Consider the following 26,242-nt stretch of genomic DNA (forward strand, 5'->3'; position numbering starts at 1 on the left):
GACATCAAGACAAGCTTTTTTTTATTAGAATTCCATTACTTGAGGTTGGGGGAAAAAACGAGATGCTGTGTCTTGAACACAACCAATTCAAAAAGATTCATAATTATGACAAAATTGGAAAGAAAACAAAGATACATGGAGTCATGGTTTATGACTTGATAAAGGAGGGACCGAGCCTATACAACAGCATCCCTTCAAATGTTGTCTCACCGTACGAGTGTTGAAACTCGGGAGGAGAATATGTATACTATGTACAGAGAGTGGGACATACAGGGAGGGTCGTTTGGCTCCCAAGGGCACCAATGACAGCCAGGAAGGAGTGTAAGTCTAAAGCAGCATGAGCAACAACATCCACATCCCTCTTCATGTGACCACAGATCTTAAGAGTAGATAGATAAGCAACACTGTAGAAATGCCATCTTTTCTCACCTACTGGGAAGATTTCACCATATTGCTTTCACCTACCAGCTGTCCTCTAAAGAAGAGTGGCCTCAGAGGAAAGACAAGGAGATGAAGAAATATTGCGTTTTGGGACATGTAGAACTGCATTCAGCCGACAATAATCCTAATAGGTCCTTCCGTTTGTAGCGCTGTATGCGTAATGTAGAATCTTCCTTAAACTCTCCTGCAGACTCCCGTCTTCAGTGTAGTTACAGTAACAGCAGACTGTAGCGGTGGTGAAATGGTTGGTTCCCTCTCAGGGTTGGGCTCACTTAAAATCTCAGTTCGGTCAAGTCAGGAATTGAAAGAAAATTGGCTGAAGTGGCATACAATTGAAGTTGTGCCCATCCAAAATCACAAACATCCTACGATCACACTGGGTTTAACGGACAACATGGTCCACAACTGAACACAGCACAACCAAAATACACCGAAACATTTTCTACTCAAAACCAATACAAAAGACGGCATTCTTTTTAAACCAAGAGAACACCGGGCTTCAAATGCATCCGGCTTCCATCCTTACTAAGCCTTCTGTTCTACACCCGGTATTCATTCAGACATGCTTACAATGAAATACGAAGGGAAAAATAAACGTAAGTTCACGCTGAGCGACTACTCAGCCAAACTCCTACTGAAATATTAGTGCCACTTCAGTAACCAGTCAGAAGATTTACAAAAAAACTTAGCCAGTGTTTCTGTACAACGTCAGCTAAAAGGGGAGGTATCCATCCCCAGTGCTTGCCTTTATGCACTCAGACTGAAACACTCCATTTCAAACTAGATGACCAGTAGTGATAACTGGCTAGACTATAACGGCCATTACAGAATGCCTCTCTCGGTCTCTCTATTCATTCATGTATTTTAGCTACTTTAGTCAAGATGGACATGACTGCCACAGGTTTGACTATTACTGCCAAAACACTCAATGTGTGTGAGTGTAAAGGGACTGTGGTGTGTGAGAGAGAGGTGGGAATGGAGTGTCTACAGGATGATGGTTTTGGATAAGGGCTGTGGTAGGGTGTGTGGGGTTGGGAATGGGGGTGATTGGTTCTGGGCTCTTCTCTTGGTTGTTGGGTCTTGTTCCCTGCCGCTCTATGCCTCCAGCTCGAAGCCCAGGCCCACTTTGTGGCCGCCGGTGTTGAAGTTCTTCCCGTCGATCAGGGCTGACAGAGTCACCTTCACACCTACAGAGGAGAGGAATTTACTGGAGATGTAAAGCAGTATAGCTCGACCTAAAATGACAGTTGTGCTAAGAGACCTTGCTCAGAGGATATCATGAATTGTAATCAAATCAATCAGTCATTAGATCACCTGGCCTGAGGGTCTGGGTGTAGCCGACTCCAATCAGGCTGGCGTTGTTCACTTTGGCCTGCAGGGGGAGACACAGGCAGTCATTGAACATGTTCTGGTGAGCAAATCTGAATGAATTGCAAAGAGCTGCATCCCTGCTAGGGGTGGGGCTACAGCAAGAGCCTGGGTTGAGACTAAGATAGACAGAGTGTGTGTGTGTGTGTTACTCACAGACAGGGAAGCATCTTTGTCCAGGGCGTATTTGGCTGCGATGCCGAAGCGTGTGTTGTTGCTGCCGGCCGTCCAGGCCAGAGTGACCGCCGTCTCCAGCTTGTCATCCACCTTCTGGTAGATAGAACCTCCAAACTCAGTCCCATCATTACTGAAAGAGGAGAGAGAACAGATAGACATGCCCAAATCAAGCACTTGCTCACACTCCTAGACAACCTCTCTCCATTGTTCCTGAAAGAGAGAGGGGGCAAGATCCAGTAAGAAACCATCCTAAAATGAATACCTCCCTGCCCCATGACATTATTACTGAGAAAGAATCCATTCCAATCCCCATTCATGTCAATGGTGGCATTATGGGTGAACCCATGAGTTAACCAGTCAAATTGCTAGGGTTAGAGGTGTTACGTTCATGTTTTAAGTCGCCAGATATTTCGGTTATTACGGCGCTATCACCCTTATTAGTGCGCCTGCGCAGGAGTCTCGTTGATGAACACGGCCTAAGTGCAATGGCAACCATGTACTGCGCTAATACGACTGAGTAAACGTTAAACTGGAATCTTGTCGTTGTGTCATTTTGACTTAACATGAGGTTCTAAGCCATTCTATGGATTCATTTTCTATTAGAGAGACACAGGGCAACAGTTACCAAACTTGTATCATCTAACACATGATGATTCACAAAAACAAAACCAGCGTTTTTAGCCATGACCCACTGCACTGAGATACTCACACGTTGGTGTGGAGCTGGAAGTCTCCAGCCTTGTATCCCAGGGCGAAGTTGTTCTGGGCCAGTTTGGACTTGGCCATATCGAAGGCCATCTGGTACCCGGCAAGCCAGCCGTCATAGCCCACCACGGCTGCTGCGTGGATTATGGGACCCTCGAAGTCAACATCACAGCCCACATTAAGGAAGTCACGCTTGTAGCCAGTCTTCAGCTTGCCACTCTTCTTGCTGAGTACAGATGGAGAAGAGAAAGAGCAAATTAGACAGCCAACAAATATCCTTTCATATCTGATCCTTGCTTTTCTAAAAAAGGTGATAGCATCGTCAATAAATAAATCCGAAATCCTTTCATATCTTTTCATCAAGTCATATTTGAGTTAACCTCGCCTTTCATGTAAAAACGTCCTGAACATCATGCTTTTAGGTAATTTTGGGCATGTATTAAATTGTGAGTTCGACCAATTACAGTCCCCTTGCTTAGGACAGGGGTTTTCAAAGTAGGGTATTGCAGGAGGTCCGTGGGCAGGTCTCTTCATATATAATTTTGGCCAAGGGATCCATGGAACATGTGCCTGGCAGGCTCACAGGGATATTGGTATCCACACTACTCCACCAATTATACATTTTTCAACTCAATACTTCTTGGATTCCCCAAAAGTGATTTTCTTTTCAACATAAATGCACTGTAATTTAAGCTTTAAAACTGCAATGCGCTCTCCGCCTCATGACAAAATGTGTTGAAAAAGCAGGAAATTTGCCAAGAGATGGGCCTTTAAATATTCCTTCCGAGGGACCCAAGATTTGGGTTCGTCTGGCCATGCACTATTAGAACTCCTTGTATGCTATATTTATGTCACTTGAGTTGTGTTCTGATTATGAGGGGGTCCCTGATGAGTTTACCATCACTAAAGGGGTCCCCCATCATTTTTATGTAGAAGGACTGAAAAGCTCAGTTCTGGTGCTGTTTCTACAACTTGATTGGAGTCCACCAGTGAAAAATGAAATTGATTGGACATGATTTGGAAAGGCACACACCTGTCTATATAAAGATCCCACAGTTGACAGTGCATTTCAGAGCAAAAAGCAAGCCACGAGGTTGAACGAATTGTCTGTAGAGCTAAATTTCTAAAAAAGAAACTGTTTTTTGCTTTGTCATTATGGTGTATTGTGTGCAGATGGATGGATGAGGGGGGAAAAACGATTGAATCCGTTTTAGAAAAAGGCTGTAACGTAACACTTGGAGGGACAAATAAAATCACCCCCTACCAGATAGGAAACACTGGTCTAAACAATGCTTGAAACTCCAGTTGTACGTGCTTTTAAAAAAAGAACGATGCCACGCGCAATTGTAGGAGTAGCGATATAAATGTGGTTGCGATGGAAAGCTGGGACCAACGTACCTCGGGACTGCTTTACAGAAGAAATATCAGCCTTTGAACTTCACTCAACTTTCTAGAACTTTCCCCGTTAGTATACTCCATCAACGTTTGTGAGAGAAGAAAAATGGTCTTTGCATTACCTTAAGGCTTATATAAATGATAGGAGTGTTACTCTGGTTGTGCAAGTTGCTGTTTTCACATAACTCTGTACCTAATTCACCACGGCTGTGCACATCTCGTGTTCTTACCCCCCACCCTCTGTACTCTGAAACTTGCACGTTCGGAACGAGGTATCTCTATTCCGAACAGTCTCTCCTTATCCTCTTTCTAAGAATAAACTGTTCTTAGGTCTCGCAGGAGACCTCGCAGGAGGACTCAGAATATATGGCCACCTCATCTAGTAGATATGGGTTGGTTCGACACATTTTTATATATATATTTTTCCTTTATTTAACTAGGCAAGTCAGTTAAGAACAAATTCTTATTTTCAATGACGGCCTAGGAACAATGGGTTAACTGCCTGTTCAGGGGCAGAACAACAGATTTGTACCTTGTCAGCTCGGGGATTTGAACTTGCAACCTTTCAGTTACTAGTCCAAACCTCTAACCACTAGGCTACCCTGCCGCCCACATTGAGACAGTTGTGGTGGATTATGGAAATGTAACCAGGTTGGGCTATATAAAGGCAAGCCCCAACTCAGAATCATTAGGCTCTCAACGAATCACCTACGGTGGGTCGTTGACCAGCTCCATTATTGTAATAATGAATCATTATCAAAGAGAATGAGAGAGTGCCAAGAGTGTGCAAAACTGTCATCAAGGCAAAGGGTGGCTACCCTGAAGAATCTCAAATATATTTGGATTTGTTTAACACTTTTTCAGTTACTACATGATTTCATATGTGTTACTTCATAGTTTTGATGTCTTCACTATTATTCTACAATGTAGAAAACAGTAAAAATTAAGAAAAACTCGAATGGGTAGGTGTGTCCAAACTTTTGACTGGTACTGTAGATAATTTGTAGACAGCAATAGGGGAGTAGCATGATTTGTCTGATTCTCAGTAATAATGGTATAATAATAATTTATTTTGTAAAATATGTTTTTGCATCTAACACCACAACAACATTTTCAGTCACCTCCTTGTCTGAAGGACAATTGGATAAGTCTCATGGTATGTAGGCCTACATTGAACACCCCACATTGGCTGCTACTGTAGGCTAAATGATAGAACAGCTATTTCCATGATAAAATGTTATGCAATGCATTTTCTCCATAGTTTTTCCCCATTATGATCAAATAGCCACAGTAGCCTACTTGACCACTGTTAAAACTAACTAAAAGCGGGTACATCCTGCTTTCACAGTAAACGTGCGCCCTGGATGTTGCACAGAATGTTCAGGTTCGCACTCAGCAGACCTGTCATTTGCTCAGTGCCCCCCAAAAAAATTTATAAAAATTTATCTCGCATAGAATGCACAACATTATTTGGGAATTTATTTCATCGAATAGACATGCTACTTTATTAGGTAATGTTATCCCCTCCCCTGAGATTTTTTATTGGCACCGAAAACGTAAATGGCATATATACACTGAGTACACCAAACATTAGGAACAACTTCCCAATATTGAGTTGCACCCCCTTTTACCCTCAGAACAGCCTCAATTCAGGGCATGGACTCTAAAAGCTGTTGAACGTGTTCTACACAGATGCTGGCCCATGTTGTATCCAACGCTTCCCACGGTTGTATCAAGTTAGCTGGATGAAAAACTGGATGAAAAACCCAGCAGCGATGCAGTTCTTGACACACTCCAACCGGTGTGCCTGGCACCTACAACCATACCTTGTTCAAAGGCACCTCAATCTTTTATCTTGCCCATTCACCCTCTGAATGGCACACATAAACAATCCATGTGTCGATTGTCTCAAGGCTTAAAAATCCTTCTTTAACCGGTCTCTTCCACTTAATTCACACTGATTGAAGTGGATTTAACAAGTGACAACAAGCCTTCACCTTGATTCACCTGGTTAGTCTATGTCATGATAAGAGCAGGTGTTCTTAATGTTTTGTACATACATATCAGATTGACGTCTCTCTCTCACCCTGTGTTTGGTACGAAGGATGTGTCCAGGGCCACCTTGAGTCCCTGAGCCAGCTGGTCCTCCACAGTGACCTCTGTAGCCAGGGTGTTGTCGGTGTTCCACTTCTGGTTGAAGCTCAGGCCCAGCTCCTTCATCTTGTACTTGGTCTCCAGGTTACCAGCTGCCTTCCCCGTGTCTGTGTTACTGGAACCTGATGTGTTGAACTCCTGAGAGGGTGAGAGAGAGGAAACAAAAAGAGAGTGGGACAATGTGTGAGACAAGCGATGGTGTGAGGGGAGAGAGAGTTGAGGTCAAAGAGTTTGAAAGGACTGAGGGAATGAGTAATGAGTGTGCGAGTGAGAGAACGGGAGAAAAATAAGAAGAATCTAGAAGAGCAGATCGTTGAAACGGGCAGTTTTGTGCTGACTGCAGAAGACATCCTGACAGAATCATGCATTATGTGAGGAGAGACAGAAAACATTACAGGTGAGAAGAAAAGTATGCGAGGAAAATAAAGGTAAAGAAAATCAGGGATGCAAGGTAAGGATGGTGGGTGACTGGATCCCTGGGAGAGAGGAAGGATAGATAATTTGGATGGAGACAAAAATAATTATCATATTCACTGGACAGTGATGAAAATATTGCAACAGACCGACATTACCATCAGCGGGACATAATTTTAACAGTGAGATCAGACCGTCTGAATCTCCCGGCACATATCACATATATATATTTTTTTACTTGCTATATTGTATTTACTTCGCCACCAAGGCCTTTTTTGCCTTTACCTCTCTTATCTCACCTCATTTGCTCACATTATATATAGACTCATTTTTCTACTGTATTATTGACTGTATGTTTGTTTTACTCCATGTGTAACTCTGTTGTTGTTCGTGTCGAACTGCTTTGCTTTATCTTGGCCAGGTCGCAATTGTAAATGAGAACTTGTTCTCAACTTGCCTACCTGGTTAAATAAAGATGAAATAAAACATATCACGGATCATGCTGTATATAGTACAGACATCAGTACACTGTGGGAGAGAGTCTTACCATCTACAGTAGAGAGCAATCCAGGAGGCAGCGGGACAGAGCAGGGGTTAGGATGGCAGATAGGGAGACAGACACACACACACAGTCTTACACACCAGGCCTCACACACAACCTATAGAATGGTTGTGTTATTACAGAACCATAGACAGGATTAGAGAGAGAGAGAGAGAGAAGCTGATGCAGAGCAGAGCAGGTGGGACAGAGAATAAAGTGAGGCAGAGCAGAGCAGGTGGGACAGAGGAGAAAGTGAGGCAGAGCAGAGCAGGTGGGACAGAGGAGAAAGTGAGGCAGAGCAGAGCAGGTGGGACAGAGGATAAAGTGAGGCAGAGCAGAACAGGTGGGACAGAGGAGAAAGTAAAGGGGAAAAGGACAGTAACAGAAGACTCACCACTCCACTCTGAGACTTGGTCTTCAGGTCCAGCTTCACAATGCCAAAGCCTGGATGGTGAAACAAGAGGTTGATGAGTTAATGTTATATCTGAGCAGACTCGTAGAGTCATAAAACACATATGGCCGCCATATAGTCAAAGACTTCTGAGAAAGCACGAATGACAATTGGTTTATGATGCATTCAATTACACATATTGTTTGCTTTGCTTTCTAACAAACCATAACCTCGCCAGCCAAGTGCAATTTTAAAATGTATTACATCACATTGCCACATTACTCCCACACAAACTTCCGGCGCCGACAGAGATGGCCGCCTCGCTTCGCGTTCCTAGGAAACTATGCAGTTTTTTGTTTTTTTACGTGTTATTTCTTACACTAGTACCCCAGGTCATCTTAGGTTTCATCACATACAGCCGAGAAGAACTACTGAATATAAGATCAGCGTCAACTCACCACCAGTACGACCAAGAATATGTTTTTCGCGATGCGGATCCTGTGTTCTGCCTTACAACCAGCGCCACGGGATGGTTCCCATGCAGCGACCCAAAAAAACGACTCAGAAAAAGAGGGAAACGAAGCGGTCTTCTGGTCAGACTCCGGAGACGGGCACATCGTGCACCACTCCCTAGCATTCTTCTTGCCAATGTCCAGTCTCTTGACAACAAGGTTGATGAAATCCGAGCAAGGGTAGCATTCCAGAGGGACATCAGAGACTGTAACGTTCTCTGTTTCACGGAAACGTGGCTCACTGGAGAGACGCAATCCGAAGCGGTGCAGCCAGCGGGTTTCTCCACGCATCGCGCGGACAGAAACGAACATCTTTCTGGTAAGAAGAGGGGCGGGGGCGTATGCCTTATGGCCAACGTGACATGGTGTGATGAAAGAAACATACAGGAACTCAAATCCTTCTGTTCACCTGATTTAGAATTCCTCACAATCAAATGTAGACCGCATTATCTACCAAGAGAATTCTCTTCGATTATAATCACAGCCGTATATATCCCCCCCCAAGCAGACACATCGATGGCTCTGAACGAACTTTATTTAACTCTCTGCAAACTGGAAACGATTTATCCGGAGGCTGCATTCATTGTAGCTGGGGATTTTAACAAGGCTAATCTGAAAACAAGACTCCCTAAATTTTATCAGCATATCGATTGCGCAACCAGGGGTGGAAAGACCCTGGATCATTGTTACTCTAACTTCCGCGACGCATATAAGGCCCTGCCCCGCCCCCCTTTCGGAAAAGCTGACCACGACTCCATTTTGTTGATCCCTGCCTACAGACAGAAACTAAAACAAGAAGCTCCCACGCTGAGGTCTGTCCAACGCTGGTCCGACCAAGCTGACTCCACACTCCAAGACTGCTTCCATCACGTGGACTGGGAGATGTTTCGTATTGCGTCAGCCAACAACATTGACGAATACGCTGATTCGGTGTGCGAGTTCATTAGAACGTGCGTTGAAGATGTCGTTCCCATAGCAACGATTAAAACATTCCCCAACCAGAAACCGTGGATTGATGGCAGCATTCGTGTGGAACTGAAGGCGCGAACCACTGCTTTTAATCAGGGCAAGGTGTAACATGACTGAATACAAACAGCGCAGCTATTCCCTCCGCAAGGCTATCAAACAAGCTAAGCGCCAGTACAGAGACAAAGTAGAATCTCAATTCAACGGCTCAGACACAAGAGGCATGTGGCAGGGTCTACAGTCAATCACGGACTACAGGAAGAAACCCAGCCCAGTCACGGACCAGGATGTCTTGCTCCCAGGCAGACTAAACAACTTTTTTGCCCGCTTTGAGGACAATACAGTGCCACTGACACGGCCTGCAACGAAAACATGCGGTCTCTCCTTCACTGCAGCCGAAGTGAGTAAGACATTTAAACGTGTTAACCCTCGCAAGGCTGCAGGCCCAGACGGCATCCCCAGCCGCGCCCTCAGAGCATGCGCAGACCAGCTGGCCGGTGTGTTTACGGACATATTCAACCAATCCCTATACCAGTCTGCTGTTCCCACATGCTTCAAGAGGGCCACCATTGTTCCTGTTCCCAAGAAAGCTAAGGTAACCGAGCTAAACGACTACCGCCCCGTAGCACTCACATCCGTCATCATGAAGTGCTTTGAGAGACTAGTCAAGGACCATATCACCTCCACCCTACCTGACACCCTTGACCCACTCCAATTTGCTTACCGCCCAAATAGGTCCACAGACGATGCAATCTCAACCACTCTGCACACTGCCCTAACCCATCTGGACAAGAGGAATACCTATGTGAGAATGCTGTTCATCGACTACAGCTCGGCATTCAACACCATAGTACCCTCCAAGCTCGTCATCAAGCTCGAGACCCTGGGTCTCGACCCCGCCCTGTGCAACTGGGTACTGGACTTCCTGACGGGTCGCCCCCAGGTGGTGAGGGTAGGCAACAACATCTCCTCCCCGCTGATCCTCAACACTGGGGCCCCACAAGGGTGCGTTCTGAGCCCTCTCCTGTACTCCCTGTTCACCCACGACTGCGTGGCCACGCACGCCTCCAACTCAATCATCAAGTTTGCGGACGACACAACAGTGGTAGGCTTGATTACCAACAACGACGAGACGGCCTACAGGGAGGAGGTGAGGGCCCTCGGAGTGTGGTGTCAGGAAAATAACCTCACACTCAACGTCAACAAAACTAAGGAGATGATTGTGGACTTCAGGAAACAGCAGAGGGAACACCCCCCCATCCACATCGATGGAACAGTAGTGGAGAGGGTAGCAAGTTTTAAGTTCCTCGGCATACACATCACAGACAAACTGAATTGGTCCACTCACACAGACAGCATCGTGAAGAAGGCGCAGCAGCGCCTCTTCAACCTCAGGAGGCTGAAGAAATTCGGCTTGTCACCAAAAGCACTCACAAACTTCTACAGATGCACAATCGAGAGCATCCTGGCGGGCTGTATCACCGCCTGGTATGGCAACTGCACCGCCCTCAACCGTAAGGCTCTCCAGAGGGTAGTGAGGTCTGCACAACGCATCACCGGGGGCAAACTACCTGCCCTCCAGGACACCTACACCACCCGATGCTACAGGAAGGCCATAAAGATCATCAAGGACATCAACCACCCGAGCCACTGCCTGTTCACCCCGCTGTCATCCAGAAGGCGAGGTCAGTACAGGTGCATCAAAGCTGGGACCGAGAGACTGAAAAACAGCTTCTATCTCAAGGCCATCAGACTGTTAAACAGCCACCACTAACATTGAGTGGCTACTGCCAACACACTGTCAATGCCACTGACTCTACTCCAGCCACTTTAATCATGGGAATTGACGGGAAATGATGTAAATATATCACTAGCCACTTTAAACAATGCTACCTTATATAATGTTACTTACCCTACATTATTCATCTCATATGCATACGTAGATACTGTACTCTATATCATCGACTGCATCCTTATGTAATACATGTATCACTAGCCACTTTAACTATGCCACTTGGTTTACATACTCATCTCATATGTATATACTGTACTCGATATCATCTACTGTATCTTGCCTATGCTGCTCTGTACCATCACTCATTCATATATCCTTATGTACATATTCTTTATCCCCTTACACTCTGTATAAGACAGTAGTTTTTTTGGGGAATTGTTAGTTAGATTACTTGTTCGTTATTACTGCATTGTCGGAACTAGAAGCACAAGCATTTCGCTACACTCGCAATAACATCTGCTAACCATGTGTATGTGACAAATAAATTTGATTTGATTTGATTTTTTTTTTGATTTGACTGATTCCCAGTTGACTTCTGCATTTCAAATTATGGCAAGACCAGGCTATAAACAGTAACTTGATCTGTTCTTCACTGCTTTAGCCAACTCCCTGGCGGTCATGTGTTTTGTGTGGAATTGTGGCTTCTCCTCCTTAGCCTTACTGTTCAGGTGTGCAAACATTTTTACTATTAACTCACCATAGCCCTTGCTGAATATGTCCTTGGCAGTCTTGCCCAGGTCTGAATATGAAGGAGGAACAGCCATTGCACCTGGAGAAGAGAGAAGACAGGACATTCAACACATGTAAGCCTGTGTCCCACTGCAATATTTGACTCAGTTCACATAGATCAGGTGGTTAGTCAGTGGAATGTGATTTTCTAGAATATTGCAAACAGCCGACACGATTCCCTCAGGACTGATTTGGAAAAGTCAGAGGTGGTATGCATTTTCTTGACAAAACAGGCTGCAGTATTTGCAGACCTAGACCCTTGTTATGGCTTGACAGGACTGGGTATAGACACATATTGTAACAATATTTGCAGGCATCACAAAACCAAACTAAGAAAACAAGTGTATTTGTGTTTATTAAGGATCCTAGCAGCTCTTCCTGGGTTCCAAACACATTAAGGTACATACATCACACATAAAACAAAAGATAAAACAGTACAACATTACCCTCTTCCTGTGGAACCATGAGATGTAAGGATTGGAGAGAAGGGGGGGGGGGGGGTGTCTGAAGTGGAGAATATATACTTGTGACGGTAGGAACCTGTCTTTGTCTGAATTACAGCTGTAACGACCCCTTGAGAAGAATTCAACTTGATTGACCTTCTCTAGTTTCCATTAGTTATTTACTCTGAAAAGTTAGAACCTAGCAGAAGGCAGAGCAGCGCTTTATTAAATGGGGAGACAGACTTCTCCCCATTTTAGGTACTGTTGTATCAACATGTTTTGACTAGGGATGAAACGGTTACCGGTTTCACGATAAAATTCCCAACGGTTAGTACTGTTTCTAATTTTTATTATCGTTAAAACGCACGGTAAATACTGTCCAGCATCAACCAAAGTTAGCAACAGTCGAACGCAGGCGCAGCATGGGTTTTATTTTGTGTGGAAACATGGCGGAAGGCAGTGACAGCGATCGGGAGATTTTTCAGCCTTCTAATAAGAAGTCAGCATCTGAAGTGTGGTCGTATTTTGAGTTTTACAAGAGTGCTGAAGGAATCTTAATCGAAGATGGTCACTCTGTCTGCAGAACATGCAACGACAAAAAAAAAACGCTGCGAAAGGGGGCAAAACTTCAAATATCATGAGTCATCTTCGTAACCAACACCCACTAACGTTACTTTATTGCGAATGAAAGGTAATTTAACGTTTAGCTCAACGCATGTGGGGACTTCGTAATGGGGGAAAATGTAATGCTTTGTCTAACTTGCTAATAGCTTGTCAATAATGTAAACTGAAGCTTTCAGTGTTACCTACTTTTGTAAAAACACTACACGTTGTTCTGCTGATGTATGCGACGTGTGTCTGCACACTATTCGTCCATTGCACAGGATAACACGTTGTCGTTTAGTCACTCAACCAACATGTTTTGTTCATTTAAAATCCGGCAGTTGTCGACATGGTTGTAAAAGTGTTCCAACAGGAGAAACACTAGAGTCTTATACAAGACTCCTGTATTTATGTCAATTGTAGGGCTCATTGCAATTACTATCACTGTCTTAAGACTCAATTGTATTTATGTCAATTGTGCATGGGTCATTGCATATACTCAAATGCAACACAGAATTTCGACTGTGTAATAATAATAATAATTACTAATAACTAATAATACATTTGCTATTCCCTTGGCTGCACGCCCACTCTGTAAACATCTTTAATGTTACTATTTTAAATGTTTATGCACACAGTGCTGCTAATTTATTTTTATTTTTATCCCATTTGCTTACTTAAGGTTGTGTTCATTTAAACCTGCACAAGATAAATTTACCTCATGGCCACATGGTGCCATCTTTAATGTTATTATTTTAATGTTTATGCAAAGTGCATAGTTATGCTAATTGTATTTGTTGGTTTTCAATATAACACTTGGTGAAATTTCAGTGTGTATATCAGTACTTTGAACATTTCCAGCACATTTGAACAATACCGCGATAATGCTGATAACTGATAATTTTGGTCACTATAATCGTAATATGAAATGTTCGTATCGTTTAATCTCTAGTTTTGACCATGACAGATTACAATCCAATGTTACTTCAAGCAGTTTAGTCACCACAACTTGCTAAATATCCACATTCATTGCAACATTTTGTCAATGGCTAACTAGTTGATTTTACAGAGACATTTCTATTCATGTGTATTTTGAGATACCTTTAAATGTCGCAAAGCATTTCTATTCATTAATGATCAGGTAACTAATAATCAGTCAATGTATTTATAATATTAAAAAAATATTATTTCCTATTCTAGTTAGCTAATGTTCAACGCTATAAAATTGTATTATCCTGCCAACTACCTAACAATGAGACTGGTTAATCCACTCCTGATTTTTTTTTTTTGACCTTTATTTAACTAGGCAAGTCAGTTATTATAGGAACAGTGGATTATCTTTCAAAATGAGCAGTCAATGATAGCTAACGTTAGCTAGCTTTAGCTGAAAGCTAGTATCTTGAAGGTGAGGGCCATCGGCATAAAATAATACCTTTGTGCCCTAATATCGGGCTTAACATGTATTGTGCACCGTCAATTTCGGACAAAGGACAGTTTGGAGTGGTCTTTAGCAAGGCTAGCCAAATTGTCCTAGTTGGAATGCTGGCTAGGCTAGGTAACTAGCTACATCTGCGTTGGGGTGGCTTGACTTCATCAGTAAATTAGCCAACTAGCCAACATCTAAGTAATTCCTATGTTAAGTCATTGTAATGTAATAATTTATATATTTAGTTTCAACACAAAATTATACTTGGGATTAGACGGTACGACATTGGCAAACATTATGTAACATTTGCTAGGGCACTAGCCAGTGCTCTGAACTACCTAGTTAGCCAACCACATTACTCAACAGATGGACATTGGAATAGTCCCTTGTAGCCGGCTAGTTGGTGCAGTGGCTAACCTTGGACAAACGCGCTAGTTAGTGACATGCATTTTCCATGATTATTCCATGCAATAAACAGCATTATAACAAATAAACCGTTGTGCTTTATATTAGCTAGATTGTTCATACCGATGTTATGTTGTGAAGCGTCTGAGCACTGTTCTTCCTTTACCCTGTCAAAGGTAGCGTACTTTAGTTCTCTCCCACCAACTAGCATGAAGAATCTGCTTGGCAGAGATAGGGCACAGTGAAGGAGACACAATGAGCATGCGCAATTCACCGGGGCGAGGGCATGAATGACTGCAGCAGAATGTTTTAGCTACATAATTTGTCATTCATTCCAGCATTTGCCAATAAAGCAATATATTCAGTGAATTCAATCTTCAGACTTTTTGCAACCTACAATTTATTTGGTCAGCCGCATCAACTGCAGATTTCGTTAGGGTACGCCTCTTCTGTGAAGTACGCATTTGCACTCCTAAACAACGAGATTAAAAAAAAAAAAACTTTTGCAAAGGGTAAAGTCTACAAAACGTAGTCCACTCTGTTCATAACATATTATAGTTTTGGTAACAGAACTGTATTGAGATCAAATGTTTCATCGATGAGAAAATTTCGGCCTAAGTCCATCTCGTTCCGTATTCTCCCACTGCCGGCCAGTGGGCTTCCTCTCCCTACCATATTTGTTAGTGAGTGGAAACGCTAAGCGGATGCTTCACATTTATAGAACAATTGTGTATCTGTGATATAGCCATCTTTGACTTTGTGGCCATGGCAACTAGTGGAAACCGCATCAACTGGAGATCCATAGTGGCCACTAGCGACTGCGCAGCCTATGACGAAAATAGCATTGTTTAGTGACAAATAATAGGATAAGAAGTCGTCACTACTGTTGTTGTAGGCTACATAAATGGGGGGATGTAGTAAGCTTACCTAATATAGGGTCCAATGACGTGTCAGTGTAGAAGGCTGCCAATAATTTGTGTAAAGCTCCCGAGTGGCGCAGCGGTCTAAGGCACTGCATCTCAGAACAATAGGCGTCACTATAGTACCTGATTTGGAGTCCCATAGTCGTCCGGGAATGGCCGAAGTAGGCCGCCATTGTAAATAATAATTTGTTCTTAACTGACTTTCCTAGTTAAATAATATATATATATATATATATATATATATATATTTTTTTTTTAAGCCCAATGTGAGGGTCACATTGGTGAATATTTTTGTTTATACCTACATACCAGGCCACCCTAAGAAATGTACAGGTTGTTTGAAGAGGTCAATGTCGGAAACGTTTTATAAATGTGGTGGTTGAGGCCAACAAGGGCTATGGGGCCGCTATGAATAACAGGAGACTACTGACTGATATATTTCTTTAGGGGAGGCTGCAGTTACTCTGTCTGGACTATGGCACAGTGAACTATTAGGCTAATCAAAGCAACTGAGGGAATTTTCCGTTCCACCTTAAATCTGGTTTGTTTGTGAAAAATATGGAGACGTTCTCTTTTTACGTGGAAGGGTGAAAGCCCCGCCCTGTGAACGCTTGCAATGCACGAGTGAACTTCAACTGTCAAAAGTGGAGGACACATTAGCTTTTGAGCTGTGCGGTTTTCAATTATCAGCATCGCCTTTGTAAGTGATCGCACATCAGTACGCTGTAGGTGTGATCGAGGCGCAATTTGTGCACAAAGCGCCGGAGTGCACGGAGGCTGACGATCGGGAGGGATAAAAAGTGTCGTCCTAGAAGTGAACAAGTTCTTGGTTGTTTTGGGGGGCCGATTGTTGCCAATATGTCCAGGAATCCCACATTTGTGAGTCCATTCCACAGACCCCACTGTTTGGCCGCTGCCGCCCAGGCAGGAAAAGCCAAACTCACCCACCCTGGCAAAGCCATTCTAGCAGGTAAGGATACATTCATTCATCTTTCCTTGTGTAGGCTGCTGATATTGCTTCACAATTCAGGCAGCGTTCATTATAGCGTCTTGTTACGTTGTAACAATGCAAATCATTGTCACTGTGACAATACAATATATTATACAGGACTTTCTTTTTACTTTTGTAGTGGCAGTCAGTTTGTAGCAAGATATTTCAACACTATTGCCTGCCTACTGTATAGAGCTTGCCATGGGAGGCAACGTGAACTTTGTTAGTGTAGTAAATCATTATTTATGTCTACTAATCTATTCAGCCTTTTTTCTTAATTTCGTCATGAACTACGTGTCCGTTGCTAGGGAGTAAGGCACATTTGATCACAATATAGCAACACAATTATGTGCTGTGCTCGACAGGGTGTCCAACCCGTCTCTAAAACGGCACCAGTGGCAAGTAAGTATCCAATGTGCTTTGGCATGAGATATTGTGTATCTGGTCATATGCCTTGTTTTTTTGTGACTGATGGGGGAGGTTTGTGATTCAAAAGTAACTAGTCACCCTTTGAGTGCGTGTGTGTGTGTGTGTGTGTGTGTGTGTGTGTGTGTGTGTGTGTGTGTGTGTGTGTGTGTGTGTGTGTGTGTGTGTGTGTGTGTGTGTGTGTGTGTGTGTGTGTGTGTGTGCTCGCACACATGGAGCTGCAATATGATAATTATTGAATGCATATGAGACTTTAGGAATACAAGGCAGTATTCAATTGTTTGGAAGAAAAAAATTGTCTGCAATGTCTATGCCTGGATTGTCTTCAAATTGTGCACTCCCAAAGTGCACACCTCATTTCGACTATAGTTCAGGAGGACTGGCTGCATCTGTTGAACTATCAATTTTAACCTTTTAACCTTTGATTCAACTTGTCTGTGTGAGCGATCTGTTATTCCTCTTGAAACCCAGACCAAAAATACCATGATTTGGGGGATTTTCACAAAATGTATTCCATAGCATGGTGCTTTGGAAGAAGGATTGTTGACATATATTTGACATTTGTATCTAAAAGCATAATAAAGAAATAATGAATAAAAGTTGGCATATTTATTACATTTTGGCCATACCCAGGCCTCCTTTATGACTCCATGTGGGCGCAACAAAGCTAAAATGTGTGTCATATGAAGCTTTACTGCTTGCTCTGTAATATGAGTAGTATACTGATTTCAATAGAAACGTACTTACATAAATGTATTAGTATAGTAAAATAAACATGAATATATAAAATGTTTGACTTGGCCATTTAAAAAAATATATTGTTGAACATAATATACTTTTTTTTTTTTTTTTTACTCTGCCATGGGGACCCCAAGGGGTGCACATTTTGGTTTTTGCCCTAGCACTACACAGCTGATTCAAGTCATCATCCAGCTTTGATTATTTGAATTAGCTGGGTAGGGCTAGGGCAAAAAACAAAATGTGTCCCCATGACCGAGTTTGGGAAACGCTGGTCTATGGGCATATTAAAGTTCCAGAGTGGGCAATGATAAAAGGAGGGCTGTGATTGGTTACATTGCCTACTATGACAATGTATTGAAATATTTGCTGACTCAATTATGGTTTATTTTCAATATTCATGTTTTTATATTTTGAAACATTCAAATTAATGTAAGAACTACTACTACTATTGCAGAGCAAGCCGTAAAGCTTCATATGACAATCTTGTTTGCTTTGTAGCATCTACACACAAAATATTATGGAGGCTTTGGTATGGCTAAAACTTAGGTTAATAACATAGATTATTTCTCAATTATGCTGTTAGATTCAAATGTGACAACAATCCTTCCTCCAAAGGACCATTCTATGATTAACATTTTGTTAAAATCCTCCAAATCATGGTTGTTTTTTTGTTGTCTGGGTTTCAAGACAGATCACTCCTGTTCTACAAGGACACATGCTTTGCTCTAGTCGTCAGTTCCAGGGTGTGTAGAGTTAATTAGATGTGTCATGGTCTTTTTCTCTGGTAATTCCTGACCCCATGATCATACCAAAGCCTCCTTTCCCTTAGTCCAGCAGAGTGTGGTCATCATGGCTTATGAATGGGAGTTTGGCAGACTCCTCTCACAGCCCTGAGTGGGATGTGCCGGACACTGTAAAGCTAGGCTACAGAGGTACAAAATCCAAGCCAAACCATGTCCTTGTGTTCCACAACTGTGTAGAGATTTGTAGCCCTAGTAAGGCGTGTCAAGGTTTGCATGCAGCCTGACGAGTAAGGTCCTTAGATGGAACCGTTGCTGCACGTGCATCCTTGAATGCAGTTGCGCTACTTAGTTTGTCTCTTTTGGGACAATGCATGGCGCCGCATTATTGAGGGCATTCATGGTTGATAACTCGTTTGTTTGCGTAAATTGCTTCTGTATCTTACTTCTTGCAAGAGTAACAAGTGAACACTGATCCATTCCAATTCCTTGATATAGTAGAACTATCCTCTCCTATCAGGTGATAGAAACCATTTGTCTGTCTCAGTTCTCTTGCACATGTTTCAGGCCTGTTTTCCCATGTCTATCAGCCTATCCTTGTCAAGCAACTACGCTTTCACCTGGAGTAAATTGTAAGCTATCGGGGCCTACTCATTTGCGCTCACAGGATAGATGAGAGCAATATGATGGATGTCTACCAGGAAGTGCTTTCACAATCAAACCAGATGAAGGAAAGGAGATGACAGGGAACCTATTACACTACCAGTGAGATTCACCCAGTAGTGTGAGTGCTTGAGAGGGGGCTGAGGCCTGCAGTGCAGTACAGTGTTGTGTGCCTGAATGCATGAGCCATGATGACACAGCACAAACTGCACTTCTGCAGTTCAGAGAGCACACACACAGACACACTCCTGCCTACAATGTGCACACACACACACTCCTGCACAGACACACTGCTTCACACACGGCACACATGCAGCTGGTTTACCGGGGGCGCATGCTGGCGGGTCGGGGGATTATAATTTACCTTCAATGATCACTCTTCAGTCCACTTTTTGAACTTGATTACCTCCCCATAGAATGCAAAGCACTCAGACCTAATAAAATGTGCTGTAAAATGAATTAGTAATGTTGTTGAGCATTACTATGGCACTCAACACACCCTCATCTACCCAGATTAAGTTATATCTTGTGAAACATGCAGTCGTTTGGCTTGCTTCTTATCTCTCAGGTTGTGTGCCTTTTTATAATTCAGCTGACGCCTGCTTCTTTTACTGCTTCCTTAGAATAGTAGAGTAGGGAATGAATGACTGGCCTGTTATGAGGAAACAATTGGACATGTCTAATTATAAAACATGTAGCGTTATGACAGGAAGAGCCGGGCACTGGGCAGAATTTCTAGCCTATTGTGTAATAACAAGATAATGAACATGAGCCTACTTGTGAGAAAAAAACGGACTCTAGGCATCTTTTTGAAAAGGGGAGGGAAAAAAATTCTGGGCTGGGCCCACTTCAGACAGACAACTCTCCCAACAAATCACGAGGTACACATGCCAGAAAGTGGTTTTAGGTGAAGCTAGTTTATGTAAACTAGCCACTTGTGAAATGCACTCATTAAAAAGAACCACTCATCTCCATCTTGCTAGCTACTAGTTTGTTTTTTATTCAAGCGGTTAAGGAAGTGACATAGTTCCTCTATGCCAAACTAAAGTTTTCTGTTACATGCAGACTTGTTAAGCCGGAACATTTGGAAATTGTGGGAGGCAATCTGGATGTCTAGGGTTAGGGTGCTGTAGGTCATGTAACTATTTTGTGCACTATTGAGCACTATTTTGTGCTTTGTGGACAGAGGTTGCACTCCAGTTTTGTGATGAAACAAAGGTGTGGTTGAATTTATTCTAACACTGTGTCTTATTTCCTTGGTCTTCGTTCCTATGCCTTGCGACCGTGATATATAGGCCTAACAGGTTATAGAGCAAACAAAGTAAGATTCTCAACACATACTTTTGCATATATAGTGTATGTGGACACCCCTTCAAATTAGAGGATTCAGCTATTTCAGCCACACCCGTTGCTGACAGGTATATAGAAATCGAGGACACCGCCATGCAGTCTCCATAGACATTGCCAGTAGAATGTCCTTACTGAAGAGCTCTGTGACTTTCAATGTGGCACCTTAATAGGATGCCACCTTTCCAACAAGTCAGTTATTGTGAAGTGGAAATGTCTAGGAGCAACAACGGCTCAGCTGCGAAGTGGTAGGCCACACAAGCTCACAGAATGGGACTGACGAATGCTGACGCGTGTAAAAATAGCCTGTCCTCGGTTGCAGCACTCACTACCGAGTTCCAAATTTCCTCTGGAAGTAACGTCGGCACAAGAACTGTTCCTCTGGAGCTTTATAAAATGGGTATCCATGGCCGAGCAGCCGCACACAAGCCTAAGATCACCATGTGCAATGCCAAGCGTTGGCTGGAGTGGTGTAAAGCTCGCCGCCATTAGACTCTGGAGCAGTGGAAGCGCGCTCTCTGGAGTGACGAATCACGCTAAACTATCTGGCAGTCTGACGGATGAATCTTGGATTGGCAAACGCCATGGGAACACTACCTGCCCCAATGCATAGTGCCAACTGTAAAGTTTGGTGGAGGAAGAATAATGGTCTGGGGCTGTTTGTTCATGGTTCTGGCAAAGCCCCTTAGATTCAGTGAAGGGAAATCTTAACGCTACAGCATACATTGACATTCTAGATGATTCTGTGCTTCCAACTTTGTGGCAACAGTTTGGGGAAGGCCCTTTCCTGTTTACAAAGCGAGGTCCATACAGAAATGGTTTGTCGAGATCGGTGTGGAAGAACTTGACTGAGCTGCACAGAGCTCTGACCGCAACCCTATCGAACACTTTTGAGATGAATTGGAACGCCGACTGCAAGCCAGGCCTAATCGTCCAATATCAGTGCCCGACCTCACTAATGCTCTTGTGGCTGAATGGAAGCAAGTCCCTGCAGCAATGTTCCAACATCTAGTGGAAAGCATTTCAGAAGAGTGGATGCTGTTATAGCAGCAAAAGGGGAAACAACTCCATATTAATGCCCATGATTATGGAATGAGATGTTCGGCGAGCAGGTGTCCACATATTTTGTCATGTAGTGTAGGTTGTAATATGGCTTTTTGGGGGGGGGGCTTCCCAAGTGATTAAAAGAAATATTTTTTTACCCACATGCCACTACTAAGAGGGACTAATTGTGTGTGTGCTTGTGGATAATGACCTTTCTTGTGTGGGACTGACCACCCTGCATGCTTGTGTGGAGAGGTGAAAGGCATGCTGAAGTCCAGAGCCTCAACAAATGTCTCTTTCAGAAGCATCAGCATGGGGTTGATGTTTAGACTCAACCAGGACGTTTCCCCACTTCAAATCAAACAGATTTTCAAATGGGGATTGTTCAGTTAACTGGTTAGAGATCAGTGGTTGAGCATGCTATGTTATCACATAACTGTTTCAGAACTTGGAAGACAGTTTGCTCAGCTCTTATGGAGTTGCCCCTTGACCCAAAGTTTATCGATCGATTTATGACGACTCTGTGTGAGAGAGGCGCGCACATGCTTCTCAGCCGAAACAGTTCGGTAGAGTTCGTGCATATTTTGTGACGTCTTTGTTCGTATGGACTTCGGTGAGGGTTTTTCGGCTGTTCGGGCTCACCACTTTTTTTTCTGGAAGCAAGCCGAAGTTTGGAGCCGAAGTCTACGCCCCTTCGTCGGTGATTACTTAACAGTAGGGATTCTTCAATCAAGTTTGTTGTTATTCAACGAGAGACGACTCGTTTTCATTCACCAAACATCTTAGTTAGATGTAAAACTGCGCGAAAGATCTATTCGGCAAGCACGTCAAAATAAATGACAGATTTCTTGAGTTCTCTTAGATTAGTTATATATTAAGTGTATACTGGCTACGGCGTCTCAAAATGGACAAGCAGTACTTTTTCTCGTTTTTCAAGCAAATGTATTTTAAGGGAGTAATGCGAGCACACCAGTTCGGCTAGCTGAGTTCCGAACTGAAACAGGCTGACGTCTTAACTATCTCTGTCAGTGGAATCACACCCCCGCTGATCAGAGCAGTGGGGCGTATCCTGTGGACAGAATCCCAGCTCAGCCAATCAGAGCCCTCTTTTCTGTTAGCCGTTCAACTGCAGATGTGTGGAGCTCCGGCTGTTAAGGTGGAACCAGGAGGTTACCGATAAAACTACAGTTACAGAGAAACTGATTAAGAGGACTTAAAAAATATAAAAATACATCTGTTTTTGAGACACTGATGATACTTTATTGTATTTTATTTGTGAACGTATTAATAACGTTATACATAAAATGATGCCATCTATTCAGCCAGCAGAGAAGACACAAGCCTTTAACTGAACTTGTCTGTTGTTCCAGATGGAGCAGGGGGAATAGAGATCCGCCTAACGACCATACCTTTTCTGTCTCTCCCTTTCTCTCTCTAGGTGGTATTGCTGGAGGAATAGAGATCTGTATTACATTCCCTACAGAGTATGTGAAGACTCAGCTGCAGTTGGATGAGAAGGCCAACCCTCCCAGATATAAAGGCATCGGTGGGTATCTCAAATCAAGTGTTATTTGTCACATGCTACATGCTTCAACAGGTGTAGACTAATAGTGAAATGCGTACTTACGGGTCCTTTTCCAACAATGCAGAGTTAAAGATTGTATTCATTTAAATAGAAAGTGACATGAGGAATAAATTCAATGAATAAAAATAATTTTTTGGCTATATACAGGGAGTTCCAGTACCGAGTCGATGTGCATGTGTACGAGGTAATTGAGGTAGTATGTATGTACAGTACCAGTCAAAAGTTAGGACACACCTACTCATTCAAGGGTTTTTCTTTTATTTGTACTATTTTCGACATTGTAGAATAATAGTGAAGACATCAAAAACTGTGAAATATCACATATGGAATAATGTAGTAACCAAAAAAGTGTTAAACAAATCAAAATAGAATTTAAATTCTTTCAAGTGCCTTGATGACAACTTTGCACACTCGTGGCATTCTCTCAACCAGCATCATGAAGAATGCTTTCCAACAGTCTTGATGGAGTTCCCACGTGCTGAGCACTTGTTGGCTGCTTTTCTTTCACTCTGCGGTCCAACTCATCCCAAACCATCTCAGTTGGGGTGAAGTCGGGTGATTGGAGGCCAGGTCATCTGATGCAGCACTCCATCACTCTTCTTCTTGGTCAAATAGCCCTTACACAGCTTGGAGGTGTGTTGGGTCATTGTCCTGTTGAAAAACAATTGATTATCCCACTGAGTGCAAACCAGATGTAATGTCGTATCGCTGCAGAATGTTGTAGTATATTTTGATTTGTTTAACACTTGTTTGATTACTACATGATTCCATATGTGTTATTTCATAGCTTTGATGTCTTCACTATTATTCTAGAATGTAAAAAATAGCACAAATAAAGAAACTCTTCAATGCGTAGGTGTGTCCAAACCTTTGACTGGTACTGTACATAGTAGGGGTAAAGTGACTAGGTTGCAGCAGTATACTGTATGTGGTGAGTGTTAAAGCGTGTGTGTGTGTGTGTGTGTGTGTGTGTGGCATCTGTATGCATGTGAGCGTATGTAGTGTGTGTTTATTGGGTTGTCAGTTTTAGTATGCGTGGGTAGAGTCCAGTGTGTGTGCAAAAAAGGGTCAATGCAGGTAGTCCTGGTAGCTGTTTGACTAGCTAATTCTCTGTCTTGTTTGCAGTCTCATGGCTTGGGGGTAGAAGCTGTTAACTTCTTATGGCTGGGGGCAGTATTGAGTAGCTTGGATGAATAAGGTGCCCAGAGTAAACTGCCTGCTACTCAGTCCCAGTTGCTAATATATGCATATTATTAGTATATTTGGACAGAAAACACTCTGAAGTTTCTAGAACTGTTTGAATGATGTCTGTGAGTATAACAGAAATCATATGGCAGGCAAAAACCTGTGAAAAAATCCAACCATGAAGTGGGAAATCTGAGGTTGGTTGTTTTTTCAACTCATTCCCTATTGAAGATATAGTGGAATGTTGGTCATAATGCACTTCCTTCCACTAGATGTCAACAGTCTTTAGAAACATGTTTGAGGCTTCTACTGTAAAGGAGGGGCTCATAAGGGCTCTTTGAGTCAGTGGTCTGGCAGATTGCCACAAGCTCATGACGTTCCTTCGTGTGAGAGTTAGCTCGCGTTCCATTGCTTTTCTGAAGACAAACGAATTTTCCGCTTGGAACATTTATTGAAGATTTATGTTAAAAACATCCTAAAGATTGATTCTATACATCGTTTGACATGTTTCTACGGACTGTAACAGAACTTTTTGACTTTTCGTCTGCAACTAGTGAACGTGCTTCGTGAGTTTTGGATTTGTTTATAGAACGTGCTAAATAAAAGTAGTTGGACATAAATTATGGACATTATCGAACAAAACAAACATTTATTGTGGAACTGGGATTCCTGGGAGTGCATTCTGATGAAGATCATCAAAGGTAAGTGAATATTTATAATGTTATTTCTGACTTCTGTTGACTGCACAATATGGCGGATATCTTTTTGGCTTCTTTGGTCTCTGAGCTCCATACTCAGATTATTGCATGGTTTGCTTTTTCCGTAAAGCTTTTTTGAAATCTGACAGCGGTTGCATTAAGGAGTGTATCTAAAGTTCCATGCATAACACTTGTATTTTCATCAACATTTATTATGAGAATTTCTGTAAATTGATGTGGCTCTCTGCAAAATCACCGGATGGTTTTGGAACTACTGAACATAACGCGCCAATGTATACTGCGATCTTTTGATATAAATATGAACTTTATCGAACAAAACATACATGTATTGTGTAACATGAAGTCCTATGAGTTTCATCTGATGAAGATCATCAAAGGTTAGTGATTTAATTCTATCGCTATTTTTGATTTTTGTGACTCCTCTCTTTGGCTGGAAAAATGGCTGTTTTTCTGTGACTTGGCTCTGAGCTAACATAATCGTTTGTGGTGCTTTTGCCGTAAAGCCTATTTGAAATCGGACACTGTGGTGGGATTAACAAGAAGTATATTTTTAAAATTGTGTGAAATACTTCTATGTTTGAGGAATTTTAATTATGGGATTTCTGTTGTTTTGAATTTGTTGCCCTGCACTTTCACTGGCTGTTGTCTTTAGTGGGATCTCAGCCCTAAGAAGTTTAAGGATCCTCTTGGTTCCAGACCTGGTGCACTGATACATCTTGCCAACAATTGCCTCTAAACAGGAGAGGGAACTATTAGTTTTTTTGACAGCATCCCATTTGTTTTAAACAAAAACTTTCCATACATGTTTACCCATGGAAGAAGGTTAAAGTGACTTTTTGGACCCTTTTTGGACCCATGTCTTCATCACTGGAAAAGATAAACAGTTGAGTTTGTTATAATTTAAAAGCTAAAAAAAACAGGGCTGTCAAACTGTTTAATAATTTTTTTGAAATAGGAATTGTCAAATATCCAAAAACGCATTAACTTTAGACTCTTCTCATATTCGCATATTTTGTAGCTTAGACCATATTTTATTTACATCATCTGAGGTTTTTGTGTTGTGCCCGCCATCGCTGAGACACAACATGCTTTTGAATACTGTGTGGGTGTCAGCAGCTGTTTTGCATGAGGCCTTACAGTAGGCCTTACATGTCAGATTAATAAAAAGCCTTGAGCAAGGGATCTGTAAATCAATAGGAGTGGTCCAAAGTGGAAATGTTTGTATTAAAACAGCGGCTATATCAATCAAATGTATTTATAAAGCCCTTTTTACATCAGCCGATGTCACAAAGTTCTATACAGAAACCCAGCCTAAAACCCCAAACGGCAAGCAATGCCGATGTAGAAGCACAGTGGCTAGGAAAAACTCCCTAGAAAGGGAGGAACCAGGCTCTGAGGGGTGGCCAGTCCTCT

The 26,242-nt window shown here is 42.6% G+C and overlaps 2 protein-coding genes across 8 annotated transcripts in view; one reads left to right on the plus strand and one right to left on the minus strand.

Moving 5' to 3' along the window:
• Nucleotides 1-15,854, minus strand: LOC109868551 (voltage-dependent anion-selective channel protein 2). 6 transcript variants are annotated; one of them, XM_020458183.2, is made up of 10 exons: nt 14,863-14,932; nt 14,589-14,683; nt 11,557-11,628; nt 7,590-7,639; nt 7,202-7,204; nt 6,173-6,378; nt 2,696-2,917; nt 1,966-2,116; nt 1,756-1,813; nt 1-1,628 (listed from the first exon to the last, which is right to left on the minus strand). In XM_020458183.2, the coding sequence occupies exons 2-10, from the start codon at nt 14,674-14,676 to the stop codon at nt 1,537-1,539; spliced, it is 942 nt and encodes a 313-aa protein (XP_020313772.1). In that variant the 5' UTR covers nt 14,677-14,683; nt 14,863-14,932; the 3' UTR covers nt 1-1,536. The 6 variants fall into 6 exon arrangements, with proteins under 6 accessions (XP_020313772.1, XP_031658917.1, XP_031658916.1 ...); XM_031803057.1 differs by lacking the exon at nt 7,202-7,204 and having other exon boundaries at nt 14,863-15,154; XM_031803055.1 differs by lacking the exons at nt 14,589-14,683; nt 14,863-14,932 and adding an exon at nt 15,393-15,711 and having other exon boundaries at nt 5-1,628.
• slc25a1b (slc25a1 solute carrier family 25 member 1b) overlaps nt 12,461-26,242 on the plus strand; it is a 23,377-nt gene continuing 9,595 nt past the window's right edge. Inside the window, exons 1-2 of one of the 2 annotated variants that reach the window (XM_020457978.2) lie at nt 12,461-16,358; nt 22,779-22,886. In XM_020457978.2, coding sequence (XP_020313567.1) covers nt 16,247-16,358; nt 22,779-22,886 — 220 coding nt within the window. In that variant the 5' untranslated portion in view covers nt 12,461-16,246. Of the gene's footprint in view, nt 16,359-16,704; nt 16,782-22,778; nt 22,887-26,242 lie in introns of those variants that run through there. The other variant, XM_020457979.2, reaches the window with a different exon arrangement.

Source organism: Oncorhynchus kisutch, linkage group LG23 (assembly GCF_002021735.2).
Source record: "Oncorhynchus kisutch isolate 150728-3 linkage group LG23, Okis_V2, whole genome shotgun sequence".
Taxonomy (NCBI): domain Eukaryota; kingdom Metazoa; phylum Chordata; class Actinopteri; order Salmoniformes; family Salmonidae; genus Oncorhynchus; species Oncorhynchus kisutch.